Genomic DNA, 15,444 nt, shown 5'->3' on the forward strand with positions numbered 1-15,444 from the left:
TAGCCTGATCCATAGCCTTTTCCACGGATCAATCAAGATGAATACTGATAGACAATTAAACAAAAAGGAGAAGAGTATTGGTCGTCAATCAAACGAAACAAATATGTGCTAATTGTACAAATTCTGTCTGAAAAGTCCCAATATTACAAGTTCAGATAAAGAAACAAAATTAACCATAACTAAAATCATTTGGGAGGCACAAGGGAGGTATCAGCGGCCGGCGACTAACACGATGGTGGTGCCGGTTCCGGCGTGGATTCCAATTTGACGACTATCGAGGAAGGCACAAAGAGAAAACTTAGGGGCTGATGGATGAATGGGTAGGGAACTTGGAACCTGCGTGAGTTTTTTCTTACAGTTTTTCCACTGGTTCTTGTCTTTCTTCTTCCAGTTTTTCCGATGTTTTTCTTCTTTTGTTTCTCTTATTAGTTTTTTCTCTTTTATTTGGTTTTAGTTTTTCTGTTCATCTCTTTTCTTTCCTATGTTTTTCTGTACATGAACTACTTGCAAACATGTGATGAACATTTTAACATATACGTGATGAGTTGTTTTATAAAAATACGTGAGGAATTTCTTACAGATGCTTAATAATCATTTTTTATAAATATGCGATGAATTTTTAAAATACATGATGATCATTTTTCATATATGTGAAGATTTTTTCTACATACATGATAAACATATTATATATGAAATCAATATTTCATAAGCAAAGGTGAATTCTTGGTCTAGAGACATGCCTAAAAGATGAATTCTTGGTCTAGTTTGAAATTATATGAAATGTTATCGCAAGGTCAAGTGCCCACACTCTCCTTAGGACGGTTGGTAAATTACTTTACTTTCTAGACACGTATGAGTAAGAAGGATGCCTAGTTGGAGGGTGCTGCCTTGCAGGTGTATTCAGACCAAGCCAACGAAAGATAGTGTCACACATAGACAGACTGAGTGTGCTATGACACAGCAAGCTATCACCCTAGTATAAGCTAGCTCTTCATAGATTAGATCTACAGTACTGTGATCATCTTGCTTATCAACAAAGATACACAGGCAGAACATATAAATCCTAAACCCGCAAAAAAAAGAACATATATTTTCTACCCAATCAGGCCTGTTGTATTACCTTCATCATCAATGCGATTTTTTTGGACACCACTCATCACTCTACCTTTAGAGGGCGACGGCGCATTAGGCTGGCATAGTGGGAGTAACTTAGACTAGTAACATACATATGTTAGTAGTTTATATTACTACCTCTATAGTGCATAGTATTATAGATTATATCATACGTAGTGTCATTTATTGCCATGCATGACACATAGTAGCGCCATATTTATTATGTTACGGTATCTACCTATATTACTATAGCCATCTCTTTTTTCTTTAATTGTCTGCCACATAAGCATGTTTGTGAGTCCCAAGTACATGATACTACTTAGGCTAGTTATAGTGGGAGTAACTTAGGTAGTAACATAGCGCACTTCAAGAATTTTTTGCTTATGTGGCAAGTAGTTAATGAGAAGTAGTAACATAATATGTTACTATAACATAGCGCTTTCCAAGACAACATTAGTCTACAAGCTATTAAATGAGGCCACATATGACACTAGTACTATGTTACTTTGCACTATGAAGGTAGTAACTTAGACTAGTGTCATGCATATGACACTAGTCTAAGTTACTCCCCACTATGACCAGTCTTAGAGCAAGTAGTATAATAAAGCTGAGTCAGCGGGCTATGAGGAATAAACTAGTATATTTCTGCTTAGTTGGAGGAAAGAGAAGAGGAGAGAGAAGGTATGCGAGCTCTTCGGCTAGTCGTAATGGTAGTATCATAGCTACTTCCTTCGTCACAGTTTAGAAGGCACAGTTAAATTTGCGTGCGTTTCCACAATAGACAAGGTTTAGAGCATACTGCATTTATTTCTAGTAGCTAATTAGTACTCCGATATACTATTTCTATATGCATGCGTAGTGTGAATGCTATTTTTTAGCCCATCCCACAACCAATAGATAATCACCTAGGTCCCAGAGAATTTCCAAGTGCGCCTTCTAAACCGTGACGGAGGTAGTAGTATCATGCATGTCAACTAGGCAATTTTGTCGAGGTGTCATAGCATTAAATGAAAAAAGAAATGATGTACTACCTCCGTCACGGTTTAGAAGGCGCGCTTGGAAATTCTCTAGGACCTAGGTGGTTATCTATTGGTTATGAGATGGACTAAAAAATAGCATTCACATTACGCATGCATATAGAAATAATATATCGGAGTACTAATTAGCTAATAGAAATAAATGCAATGCGCCCTAAACCTTGTCTATTGTGGAAACGCACGCAAATTTAAATGTGTCTTCTAAACTGTGACGGAGGGAGTAGTATCATATCATGATACCGTATCATAATAAATGCTATGCTACTCTGTGTCATGCATGACAATAAATAAAGTACTACATGATACTAATATATGATACTACACTATGCATTAGGGAGGTAGTATCATACACTAGTATTATATGCATGATACTACTATATGATACTCCCCATTACAACCAGCCTTGGTGAAGAGCCAGCTCTAGCACGGGCTCCTAGACAATTTGTGAGAATTAAAGATGGGTCACATAATAAAAAAGTAGTATCCTTTTTTGATCTACTATTATACATGTTAGCTATAAGATAGGCTTAAATGACATGGCATTGTCTTATAGCCAGCAGCTGGCTATACTATTAACCATGCTCTTATGTTACCCCACTATGATCAGCCTTAGTCGTCAACACACTGATTATGAAAACACTCACAACCTTCAACACAGACACAAAAGCAACAACATTACTATAATTATTCCCTTCTTTGGCGAGGAAACATTATAATTAATCTTGATCACACACGACATAAGAATTGTTGATCACCGGTTCCATCCGAAAATGCAACCCAAAAGACATGCATCGCATTACATAGCAGTTCGTAACCTGACATTTTCTGCTTGTACTAGCTACCAGTACCATGGATCTTTCTTATAAGAGAAGGCTATAAAATGAGACTTGGCGGCGTCGATGGATCAGAGCTTGTCAATGCGAACACCGAGGAAGAGGTCTTCGCTCTCGCTCCCAAAATCCGGTGGCACCAGCAGGCACACCGGCGGCCCTCCACCGGGAAGACTGCCGCCGCTGCTGCTGCTCGGCACCGTGGACTGACGACGAAACAATTTTTCCTCCGTGTTGCTCGCAACCTCAGCCCATACCGTGGACCTGAAGCGGGGCGCCGCCGCCGCCGTGCCCTCCCGCACGCACACCACCGTGACAGCGGTGGCCTCGCCGAAATCGGAGAGGGTCACGAGGAACAGGCGCGGGTCGTTCCGCTCGACGAGGAGGTGCGTGCCGCCGCCGCGCCACGGCGCCGGCACGGCGATCCTGAACGGGCTCCCGTAGCCGACCTCCGTGACGGGCCAGGAGTGGGCGGCGGTGATGTGGTCGAGGAGGGCCGGCGGGGAGGCCCACATGCTGCAGCCGTGGCCCGGGCAGTGGCAGGGCGCGAAGGCGCACTGCAGCGCGTGGTCGGCGGCCTCGTGGTACATGAGCTTCCTCCCGCAGCCGTCGGCCCTGTAGCAGCACGGCAGCCGCACGGCGGCCAGCGCGTCGTCCATGAAGGGGAAGGGGCTGTAAGCCGCCGGCGGGTCGCACGCCGTGCAGCGGTCGCCATGGCACCTGCCGCACACCCTGTGGCCGCCCTCGCACTGCACGCAACCACTCACAAATCAAGCTATTGGTTCATGACAGCGATAGTGATGGAGAAGAATCACAAACTAGCTAGGCATCCATTACCTGGTGCACGGGAGGCCTGAGGGGATGTTGGCATGCAAAGCAGAGATAGAAGAGTGGGTTCACCTCCGCGGCCACCCATGGAACCTGCATGGCTTCCTCCACCGCCAACAGCGCACCTTCGCCGCCTTGGCTCTCCCTCGTCTCCACCCGTTCATGCTTCACCGCCATGGGCTCCTTCTGCAACCTCGATTTCTTGATGCTCGGCTCGCCGCCGTTCTCCATGGTTGGCGCACTCACCTGCAAGGTGGAAGACAAAGCAGAATATGGAGCACGGCTCAACTTATGCACGCAGTAGTACTGGAAGGCAGAGGGGTAGACGAGGAAGATGTGATGTGTGAACACGGTAGAAAACACTTCGTGGGGACTTGATTGCCCCAGACAATTACAATTACAATGCGCGTGCACCGGCGCTGATCAGCCAGCCCATCCAGTCGTCGGCAATAACTAGCGCGAAGCTCCAAATGCAGGCTTAACTCTTGTGAGCACACCACACTCCATGCGGATTCACTTCAAATACTACAAGGCTGCCTCTACTTTGAGCCTATATCTGTGCTGAAAACACGGGTCATATACTCCCTCCTTTCCTAAATATTTGTCTTTATAGAGATTTCAAATGATCACCACTTGTATTTAAGAAAAATAAACCATTAGATTCATATGCAAAATTACATGATATACAAAATATATACTTCGGAGGCATATACAAGACATACAAATTGAAGAGATCGTCTCCATGTACAAACTGCCGTTGGCAACCTTTCCAAATGGCTAGCCAACCACCGGTATGAGCGCGTGACGCGCCCATGACATCAAACCAAGGAATATTTGTGAAGGGGACCCGACCGAATTTGAGGTGTTGCAACCCCTAAGCCCTATTCCAAAGAGTTTGCACTATGAAAAGGAGAGGGAGGACTCCTGCGCCAGAGGATCCTGTTCTGCTCCGCTCCACCCGCCAAGTTCCTCATCTAGATTCCTTCATGGCCGAAGAGATGATAAGACGGTTTATTCATTCATCTTAATGAAACCATTTCGCGGTGCCTCTTGTGTACGATCTAACCACGATGTGTGTTTAGTCCTCACATCCCACATGTGTGCTTCATATGGAATCCATGATATGTTTATGTTATATTATGTTTATGGTATGAGTTGGTATTTTTGTCTCTTCTTAATCCTATGATGTTGATACCCAATGCACCGAATGTGCGCCAAAGAGGAGGCACATTGCAGGGCGCATGAAAGGCTACATCAAAAACTGGTGACAATAGGGATTAGTATGATAGTCCAATAAAATTCATTTGGGGGAGGGGGGATGACGCGGTCACAAATACGCGTGACTCCAAGCTTTGGTGCAGGTGAGGGGGTGTTGGATTGCAAGGGACTATACTTTTTTTAGTCCCAGGGACTAAAGAGAAAAGACCCTCTAGTAGAGTCTTTTTCTAGTCCCTTAAGAAAATGTCCCTCATATTTGGTTACATATGGACTAAAAGGGACTTTGTCTAGTCTAGTCCATGTAAACAAACAGGGTCCCAAGGGTCCACGTGACCCTGAGTTTGGAAAAGGTGAGCAGTATCCAGGCATCAAGGATCTGTGTGGGTCTGAGCTTGTGCGACGAACATCGTGACATCGGAGATTTGAGTGACTTCCGAGTTGGCAAAGGCACGCGGCGTCGAGGATCACTGTAACTCCAAGCTAGCAAAGGCAAGGGGCGCCGTGACATCGATGAGCCTTTCACCTTTTGCAGGCAATGCTCTTTACATTACTTGTGTTTTACTTCGCCCAAAACTTGTTGAGGATTTAGCATCATCAATTCACCGCTTTATACTTGGTGGGGATTTACCACTGTAGATTGCAATGTTGTTATAGTGAAAACAAAAGGTGATTCGTCGGCCTTATAGGGAAGGTTGGCATACATGGCTAATATTGACACACCAATGTTTTTTTTCTAATATGTTCAATCATCTTGACGGAGCACCGCCTATTCGTACGTTATGAAGGTGTCGAGGGAGGTTTGTCATAGAGTCAAGCCATTCTCAGATTACTTCAACACCCTGTACAAACTTCTCTTCCTCGACGCCAATCCAGGTCGTTCTCTATTATTTGGACTCAACTATTTTAATTAATCATACAACGTCTATCCAAACATGGATAGTCAACAAAAGTTTGATGGTACGATTAATTATTCTCACAACACTAACTTTTCTAGTGTTGATATCTCTATTTGGGTTAACCCGTCAGATGTTTCTAATAATAATAAAATTATTATAATAGATACGCTATTTGAGTAAAGATAACAACATATTTTAAACCGGCAAAAAAACCAACATATTTTTTAAAAAAAGTTTTACTAAAAAATACTCCCTCTGTTCCTAAATATTTGTCTTTCTAGACATTTTAAATGACTACTACATACGGATGTATGTAGACATATTTTAGAGTGTAGATTCACTCATTTTGCTCCGTATGTAGTCACTTGTTGAAATACCTAGAAAGACAAGTATTTAGGAACGGAGGGAGTAGTAACTTAAGTGTGTGTTATGCTATTTCGCAAAAAAAAAGTGTGTTATGCTTGAATGTTGGAGTATGCATGTGAATTGTGAGACTCTTGGGAGAAGAGAGGGCATCATGATGGCGTGGGGAAAAAGCAAATCAATCAGCTGTCTCGGGTGGCAAAACTTCAATATATTTTTTCAAAAATTCAGATTTGACCAACCATTAATACCCATTATACTTGTATATGTTCCTAAAACGTCTAGACTCCTCTTTCCTAGAGCACGGCCGCCTCCTCTTCTTCCCACATGACCGCATATATTCTCCCCCTCCTCTCCCGCTAGACCGTACTGGCCGGACGGACGAAGCAGGCAAGCCAGATTTTAGTCCGGGAGGAGGTGGAGAGAGTAAGCTTTCCTGCATCTCATCTGTTGCTGATTTGTTCTTCTTAGATGATTTCTTTGAGACTAAACCTGCATCCTTTCTTTAGTAATCCCATTCTACCATTCAATTTAAGTTAACCTATCCTATATATGACTCGGATCAGATTTGAAACTCTCTGAATTTATTTCATTTGTGTATGGCAATCACGATATTTTTTTGCTTTTGCGTAAAGTGTATAGCAAGAAGTTGACAGCCGCATTTACACAGTAAAATTGATCGGACATGTCGGAACCAAACTAGGGCCTAGCATTCGCAGAATCAAACATTTTTAGAATCTAGAGACTAAATTATGAGAATGTTTGTCATTTGCCGTATGAAAATCGTGTCAATGGATTTGTCGTCAATGGTTCATGCTGTTCTTATATGTTCTTTTGCACCAAGAGATTTCACGGTAGAAGCTAAGTTAGATATAGTATGTGCTTAGTTGCTTACCTTTAATATGCTATGCATTAATATCTTGATTCATTACTCACACATTTTCTACCTCTTTCAGCTGCACAATGACAATAATAGACTTCATAGACGTGATTGATGATATCATTGACTTGAGCAGCGATGGGGAGAATGTTGAACAGGATGAAATCCCAGCTCAGCCCCCGGCGACGATGCTTGATAGGCAGGAGGTGTTTGTCGAAGCTGGTGATGGAAGGCAAGAGGCTGACGAGTCCGGAAATACTATCCAAGCTACCACATGGTCCATGTTTAGGGAGAAAGGGCCTCTTGATACAACTGCAAACCAGAATTGCGCTTCAATGACAGTATCACTCCCAAGTAACTACATTCGTTCTTCGCTATCCCATCTTATGTTAAAAAACCTTGTGTGCTTATCATGAAAATAGTACACATATCAAACAACCATTGCAATGCCAATCCCGGTTTTCAATTAACAGTGACACCATGATATAGAGATAAAAAGTTGTTACATCGCTGCAGGCCCTGCTTCAGCGGCTTGGGAGGCTCATCCCTCATCACAGCCGGACCAGACTGAAGAAGGGTCCTCTACTCGGTCCAGAAATACTATAATAGATACCACTGCAACACCGTCCTCGGTTGCAGAAAAAGGGCCTCTTGATGCCACTGCAACACAGAATTTTCCTCTAACATCAGTGACATTCCCAAGTAATTACACTCTTCTCTACCACACTATTTGTTAACTTGTGTGCTTATCATGAAAATGTTCCAAATCAACCAATCATTGCAACATCGATCCCTCTTTTGAATTAACAAAGACAGCCTGATAGAGATAAGTGGTTATCGCTGCAGGTGCCACTTTCACGACTCCAAAGGGTCTGACACATGAAGGAGATAATGGAAGGCTGCTGAGGATGTATGGGAGACGTCCTAGGAAGAAGAAGAACTACCATACCGAAACCCCTAGGAGAAGTCCTAGGTTCGAAGATAAGCTGGGAGTCGATCGGAAGCTGTTGTAAATCCTGGTGTGTAATAAAAGGCTGCTGTAGAGCTGGGAGTCGATCGCAAAAGGCCCCGCATGCTAGAGCCAGCAGAAGAATCAACTGCCTCACCAAGCAATGCAGAATTTTCAAAAACCTGCTCGCCTGCACCCCCAACTAGCGTAATAAAATCTCTCTCTGCTGCTTCCAGTTAAATGTCACAAAAAGATTGCGAACCTGTTTTGAATGCGCATTATCAGGCGGTATTTTAAATAAATTTGGGAAATGCACTCAGTTTTTGCAGTTTGGGACTTGAGAAACTACGTAGTAGCTGCAATGTAACCAACAGGTTGGATGTTGGACTGAATTTGTGAGGCCCACAACATTGTGAAAAAAATAAAAAATAATCTTATGGTTTGGTGTGTGAAAGCTACATTTCACTTGTGTTCACAGTTGAATTACAAAATAAATCGAAGCTTATATCTGACGCTATGCTGGACACGACTGTTGTTGATCTTTGTTTTCCTTCAAAAAGGGGATGCCCTGGGCCTCTATATTATGTGATGCACACCACCATTTTATTAAACATAAAAGCTGCAAATCACGGAGTACCAAAAGGTTTACATCAAAACACACCAGGATTTATGTGAACCATGAATATAAACTTTGAAAGAAGCATGATCCTCTGTCCCCAGTTTGATACACAATAACACACAACTTGACCCATCTCCGAGAGGGGGAAAAACTCTTTGAAATGTGACTTTATCCAGATTGTCATCTTCGGTTTGAACTTGAAGGTTCTTTTGAGCATCAGGTCCAGCTTGCTCACAGAAAAAAGGGACAGAATGATCTTAGATACAAAAGTGAAAACAATGATGTAGGTTTTTGAGAAGGATACATTTAGATAATCTTTTCATGCCAATCGGAAAAATGGATTTATAGAAGCTCCCTTCACGTGAACATAACATTGAAGAATCTGCACACGAACAATACGATTCACAAAATGTATAATTTGCCATACATACTCTGCTGCAGGTTATAAAGAGCAGAATAAATTCTAGTGGAGGATCTCCAGATTAACTTCAATTTGTTGCTCTTCACTCAGATCAAATACAAACCAGTAGCTGCATTACTAGTACTACTATCTAGACCATTTGTTCAGAATAAAGAGTGAAGCATTCCTACCCTCGCTTAGCTACATATTACTGCTACCGTACCATTGCTTGGCTGCATTACTACTAAGTCTAACTGATCTAGTACTGATATTGCGTAAACAGCTTAACCATCAGATGCCAGAATAATCATACATTCATACTAAGTGTCATACTAATCATCTTGATCGATTAAGTTGATTAGCTTGCACATGTGTGGTTTAGCCTCCAGTCAAACATTCACACTAATCATCTAACTTAGCTGCACTAATCATACTAATCATCCATAACATGAAGGAGATCAAGAACATACTTCACTGCATCCTCCTGGGCGCCCTGGCCTGCGGTGTAGTAGTTGACTTGGTAGCGACGGCGGCAGGTGGGATCAGATCGATCCGGACGCTGAGGGTGAGCGTGTCGCCGGAGAGCAGCTCCTGGGGCACCACCAAGAACATCCCCTGGCCCAACGCCGGTGCGCTCGTGGATAGCGCGTTGCTGATCACCGGCGAGGTCATGAGGACTAGGTCGTAGTCCTTGTCGCCGCCACGGCGCTCAATGGAGAGCTTGCACCAGAACCGGGGCCCCGTCTCAGCCTCGCCGTCCGGCCTGACGCACACCAGTGACACGGCGGTGCCCGGACCGAGCGGACGGAGGGAGACGGAGGAACACGCCGCGGTCCTCCTCCCCGACGAGCAGGTGCCAGCCGTGCGACAGGGAGAAGTTCAGGCACCAAGACCGGCCATGGCGGACCGTGACGGCGGGGCGCTGGTGATCGGCGGCGAAGTGGTTGGCCAGCATTGAGCGGGAGCCCACGAAGGCGCATGCGGACTCCGGGCAGGTGCAGGGCGCGCACTGGCACATGCGCTGGTGGTCCGCGGCCTCGTGGAACACCACGTAGCGCTCGCAGCCGAACGCCTTGTAGGGGCACGGCACCTTGGCGGCGCCGACCACCTTGTCCAGCTGGCCGCAGTGGGTGTTGGTACGGCTGCAGACGGCGCGGTGCCCGGCGCGGCAGTAGTAGCACACTACGTGCCCTACGGCATCGCACTGCCGCAGTAAACGCAACAACACCCAAGCCATCAGCTCTCAGGTCTCGTTTCTCACTTGCAACTTTGCTTTAAGAAAAGGAGGATAACCTCCGACCTCTGCATTATTGCGATGCACATAATCATATATTTATTCAATTTCACTTGCTCTAGATGATAGATCGTCGACCGAAAAGATGACACATGTCTTCCATCCACTTGTGCAAATAAAATAAATGTGTGATCTTCGCAAAATCTCAAAGAAATCCACTCCAAAAGTGAGATAGAAAGAAGTTCATTGGTCCTTTAAAAAAAATATGATTGCTCTAGGGTGAGAGGAGAGATCACCTTGAACACCGGGGGCTTGAGGGGGAGGAGGCAGCCCTGACAGTGGAGGAGTATCACGTCCATCCTCATGTCGATTTGCGTCGGTGCCATGGATTCCGGCGCCACCAACGCGTCCCCTGCTTCGCCTTCGTCCTGCATCGTCACCTCCCCTTTCTCTGACTCCGACTTCACCTCCTCGGCACTCGCCCTCTTGCCACGACTCTCCCCTTCCTTCATTGTTATTTCTGGTCGCAATGTGTGTTTTAGTGGGGAAATAATGGAAGAGAAGGGAGGGTGAGGACGGAAGAGGAAAACTGGGGCGGCCATTGCGGCAATGCTGGAGCCAGCATAGCATACCCCAAAAGGAAAGATAGCTGCCAATAATTTTAGCATGCCGATAATGTTCGTTTTGACGGTTCAAAGAACTGATCTTTAATGTATCGCTATGTAGGTGGAGTTTTTATTTGGGATAATATAACTTTGGGTTCCAGTTCAGGAACCGGATCCTCTAACATTGAGAAGGAATGTCACCGTGCTACAGTGTTAGGCTAGTGTAAAATGAAGAAGAAAAGTTAGGAGTGTTAGTAGATAATTAATAGGTTGTTTAGTGTTGGTATTTACTGTAAATATAAATAATTTAAATTTAATTTTATTTCACCATCAATTTGTTTGCATATAATTACTATAAATGTATACGGTAGATCATCAAATTGCAAATTAATTTAAATCATTTTAGACATAATCATATGAATAGAAAGAAGGAAAGTTAGAGTATTGTAGCTTCTCTAACATTCCTTCTTAATGTTAGAGGATCCGGTTCCCCAGTTCAGTACACCCCCTCTAATAAAATCAACGCTTGAGATTAAGATGTGCCTCTTCGGATGAGAGGGTATGATGGTACAGTTGACAAGTAATTATTGCTTTACAAAACTCACAATGTGGGATATGATCTTCCTAAATTTAACAGATGTAACGTGGCCTGACAAACTGCATTCTGGTCAGACTACATAGCAATACGAATTTAATAGTCATGGAACTTCAATGTATCCCAAAGTTATATGTTTGTGAACTTTAGCTGTGTGGTCTGGTGAATTATATGTTTGTGAACTATATTGTTCTGACCAGATTTAACACAATGTATTTGATGTAATTTGGGATAATATAACTTTAACGTGAACTATATAACTTTGGAACTAACACAATGTATCTCATGTTTTCGCAGAAAAAAAGGGTACTCACCTGATGTTGAGTGAATTGATGCATGCTACCAAAATGCATCGTCCGTTAAGCTAAATTAAGCCAAACTAGACTAAACCTTGCTAGTATTAAGGTCAGTAGAACCCTAGGCATAGCAGAATCATTTAGGAGGTGATCTTGTCGATGCGAACATGGAGGGACACCGTCCTGGACGGGCCAGCCCCGGCCAGCAGCTTGTGCGGCACCGTCAAGAAAGTCAGCTCCTCCACGGCACGGTGCCGGGCTCCTTGCTGCTCGTCACCTGGATCTCCGCCCGGACCGTGTCGGCCCTGTCGTTGGCCGCCGCCGAAGGCCCGTTCGCCCACACTTTGGCCACGTAGTGCGGCGGCGGGGACGCCCCCGCCCTGATGCACACCACCGACAAGGCGATGGGCACGCCCAGGCCGAGCGAGCCGCCGACCACGAGGAACGCGCGGCCGTCTTCCTCCGCGAACAGCAGGCGCCGCGGCTCCGACACCGGCACCTCGAGCTGGAGCACCTTGCCGTACTGAACCGCGTGAACGGGCATGGAATGGACCGCGCTGAGGTGGTGGGGCAGGGCCGGCGGCGGGCCTTCGAAGCCGCAGCCGGACACCGGGCACCTGCAGGGCGCGAGCGGGCACGCGCTTTTGTGGTCGTCGAGCTTGTGGTAGGTGACCTGGCGGCCGCAGCCGTGGTGGTCGCACTTCATCCTGGCCGAGGAGACGAAGGCGTCCACAAAGGGGCAGCCGTGGAAGTCGCCGCCATGGTCGCACCTCTGGCACTGCTTCCAGGGGAGCTTCGCGACGCAGCTGCCGCAAGCGAGGTGCCCGCCTATGCACTAGACAGATCCAAGGAAGTAAGAAAAATACTAAAATCCGTGCGTGCAGCTGCTGCTAGATCCGATTCAGTTCATGGGATGTTGAGTAACCACCAACCAAAGAAATTGCTCAACTACACCAACCTGGAAGACGGGAGGCTTGAAGGGGGAGGAGCAGATGGGGCAGTCAAGCATGTTGGCCTCAATCCTCACGGTGGCTTCCGTCCTCCTCATGCCGTGTTCCGACGCCTCCGCGATTGCGCCACCACCACCTCCTCTTCCTTGGGCTGCTGCATCATGCACAACGATTTCTTGCTTCACCGGGCCGTTGAGATTGGGCAGCTCCTTCTCCATGGCAGAACCAGCAGCCTGCGCTCGCCTGGAACAAACCTCTCTCTCTCCCTCTGGTGTCCCTGGCGAACGGCTGGAGAAGAGAAGACCAGAGGAGGAAGGGTGGGACTCTGGGAGGGACAGCATGCCAGCGCACAGCACAGTACAGAAGTAAGCAGCAGAGTTAATGTGACACCCAAAGGCCCTGTCCATGGGTTAGAGTTTTTTTTTTACTGCAAATAGACTTTATTTCTCAAATAATAGACATGTCATTTACAAGCAGATAAGAAATAAAATCAGGGATCTCATCATCCCAAGAACTAGAAGATCTAGTAGTAAAAGAGTTCTTTGCTAATTCATCTGCCACCTGATTGGCCTCTCTATAGCAATGTCTGAAGGATATGGACGCAAAGTCCATCATAAGTCGTTTACACTCTGTGATGATAGCTACCTCCGGGCCTAAATAATCATCAACTTGGTTCAGCGAGTCCACTGCGAACGAACAATCTGATTCAATTTCTATGTTGTTGCATTCAATGTGAGTTGCCAAGTATATCCCGTTTCTGATGGCAGTTAGCTCAGCTCAGTCAACTCCACTGATATTTGGAACAAACCAACTTGCTGCAGCAATAAAATCATCCCGATAGTCCCGAGCCACGGCACCACAAGCACCTGAAAGTGTTTCATACTGAAAGGAAGCATTAACATTTATCTTCACGATCCCATATCCTGGTTTCCTCCACATGTGGTCGTTCTTACGTATTGGTCCTTTGGGTATAGTTGACCTGAGGAAATTTGTCGCCAAAACCTTGATGGCTAGTGCAGTTTTTTCTGGCGTTTGGACTTTGACTCCCTTTACTATCTGTCGGCGCTGCCACCATATATACCATGCTGCTATAACAGCAAGCTCCGCCGTTGGTACCTCCGCATCATTGCCCTGAAGCTTTGATAAAATTTCCATCGTAATAGATCCTGATCTGTCCTCGGCGACAGCTTTCCGTATGACTTGTAGCAAGCCCAGCCGCTCCCAAACATCCGTCGCTCGTCGGCACCTAAATAAGCAGTGTTGAATGTCTTCTGCTCCGACTAAATAAACTGGACATTGAGCTGAGCATGGGATGTGTCGGCTTGCTAATACTCCAAAGCATGGGAGGGCGCCATGCAAAACTTCCCATGCAAAATGTTTTATCTTCCCTGGTATTTTCAGCTTCCACATATCCTTCCAAACTGAGTTTATATTTTCTGTACCTTGCCCATCAGCTCACACCCACTGTGCCCCATGTTGATATTCAAACTCCTAATGATAAGCCTAGAGTTAGTTTGAGTTAGTTTGGACTCAACTAACCCAAAAGTATCCAAACAGGAGGGTTAGTTTGGGTTAGATGCATCTAACCCATCCAAAAAAACTAACCCACTCAAGAGGTGTTTATTTGGGTTAGTTCTTCTCGGGACCACTAAAAACATCTTTTTTCTCTTGCTCTTCCTGTAGCAGAATCCTCTTCACTTCCTCGAAGCTTCTCGTCCTCTCCCTCCCTCCCTCTCACACCACCCGTGAAGGCGTCTCGCCGTATCCGTGCTCCATCTAACCCTGCCATCCAAACACCTCTTTGGTTAGAGTTAGTTCAGGGTTAGTTCAGAGTTACAATCTAACTCTAACCTCTAACTAAGTTAGAGTATCCAAACAGGGCCAAAGTTGCAACAGTCAAAGAGCAAAACGAACCACCATAAATTTGGTGTAGCCTGCTTCGTCCTTGGCAGGTGGGGAAGAGTACTACAGTGAACAGACTAAGGCCTCCTTTAATTCATAGGGTAGGGAAATCATAAGAATAGAAAAGTCATAGGAAATGAGATGAGATGCATCTCAAATCCTATGAGTAGGAATAGGAAAGAAGATGCCCTTTGATTTACTTCATAGGATTTTTTCCATTGAGTCTAGCCTAATATTTATTTTCCTATGAAATGTGGAGGATAGGAAGAATTCCTCCGTAGTAATAGGATTCCATTCCTACAAATCAAAGGGCTCTAAAAGAATTTTTCCTACAAAAATCCTATCCTATGGAATTCCTACAAAAATCCTCCAAACCAAAGAAGGCCTTAAGTGTTTTGAAGCCGAAGCTCTATACTCCCTCTATGTAATAATATGTACTAGTACGCGTAGATTTTTATTAACAATCAAACTTTGTAAATTTAGTTTTTAGAGATAATTATTTACGTATATTTGTAATACCAAATATAAAGTATAAGACTGCATCTTATAATAAATCTAATCATATAATCTTGGTACGGGTGACAATTTTATCCATGGATTTGGATACTCATGGATACCCGACCCGGTTGGGCAAGGGTATGGAGCACATTTCTGCCCATGGGTCCATGGATATGGATACCCACGAACAGCTGGGTTGGGCATGGTTATAGTTTGTGCTCCATGGATATC

At 45.0% G+C, this 15,444-nt stretch overlaps 1 protein-coding gene and 2 pseudogenes across 3 annotated transcripts; all 3 read right to left on the reverse strand.

Moving 5' to 3' along the window:
- Positions 1–3,054: 3,054 nt before the first annotated feature.
- On the reverse strand, positions 3,055–4,039 carry LOC147977727 (E3 ubiquitin-protein ligase SINA-like 10). Its single transcript, XM_087516427.1, has 2 exons — positions 3,818–4,039; positions 3,055–3,729 (listed from the first exon to the last, which is right to left on the reverse strand). Exons 1-2 carry the CDS (start codon positions 4,037–4,039, stop codon positions 3,055–3,057), a joined length of 897 nt encoding a protein of 298 aa, XP_087372553.1.
- Positions 4,040–8,708: 4,669 nt separating this feature from the next.
- Positions 8,709–11,035, reverse strand: LOC125547569 (putative E3 ubiquitin-protein ligase SINA-like 6; annotated as a pseudogene). Its single transcript, XR_015617931.1, has 3 exons — positions 10,664–11,035; positions 9,604–10,337; positions 8,709–9,115 (listed from the first exon to the last, which is right to left on the reverse strand). The product of XR_015617931.1 is annotated as a putative E3 ubiquitin-protein ligase SINA-like 6 (transcript).
- Positions 11,036–11,989: 954 nt separating this feature from the next.
- LOC125547570 (putative E3 ubiquitin-protein ligase SINA-like 6) lies at positions 11,990–13,131 on the reverse strand (annotated as a pseudogene). The gene is made up of 2 exons (XR_015617930.1): positions 12,822–13,131; positions 11,990–12,698 (listed from the first exon to the last, which is right to left on the reverse strand). The product of XR_015617930.1 is annotated as a putative E3 ubiquitin-protein ligase SINA-like 6 (transcript).
- Between the last annotated feature and the right edge of the window lie 2,313 nt (positions 13,132–15,444).

This window comes from Triticum urartu, chromosome 3A (assembly GCF_056163025.1).
Source record: "Triticum urartu cultivar PI428250 chromosome 3A, HENAU_Tu73, whole genome shotgun sequence".
NCBI classification, from domain to species: Eukaryota; Viridiplantae; Streptophyta; class Magnoliopsida; order Poales; family Poaceae; genus Triticum; species Triticum urartu.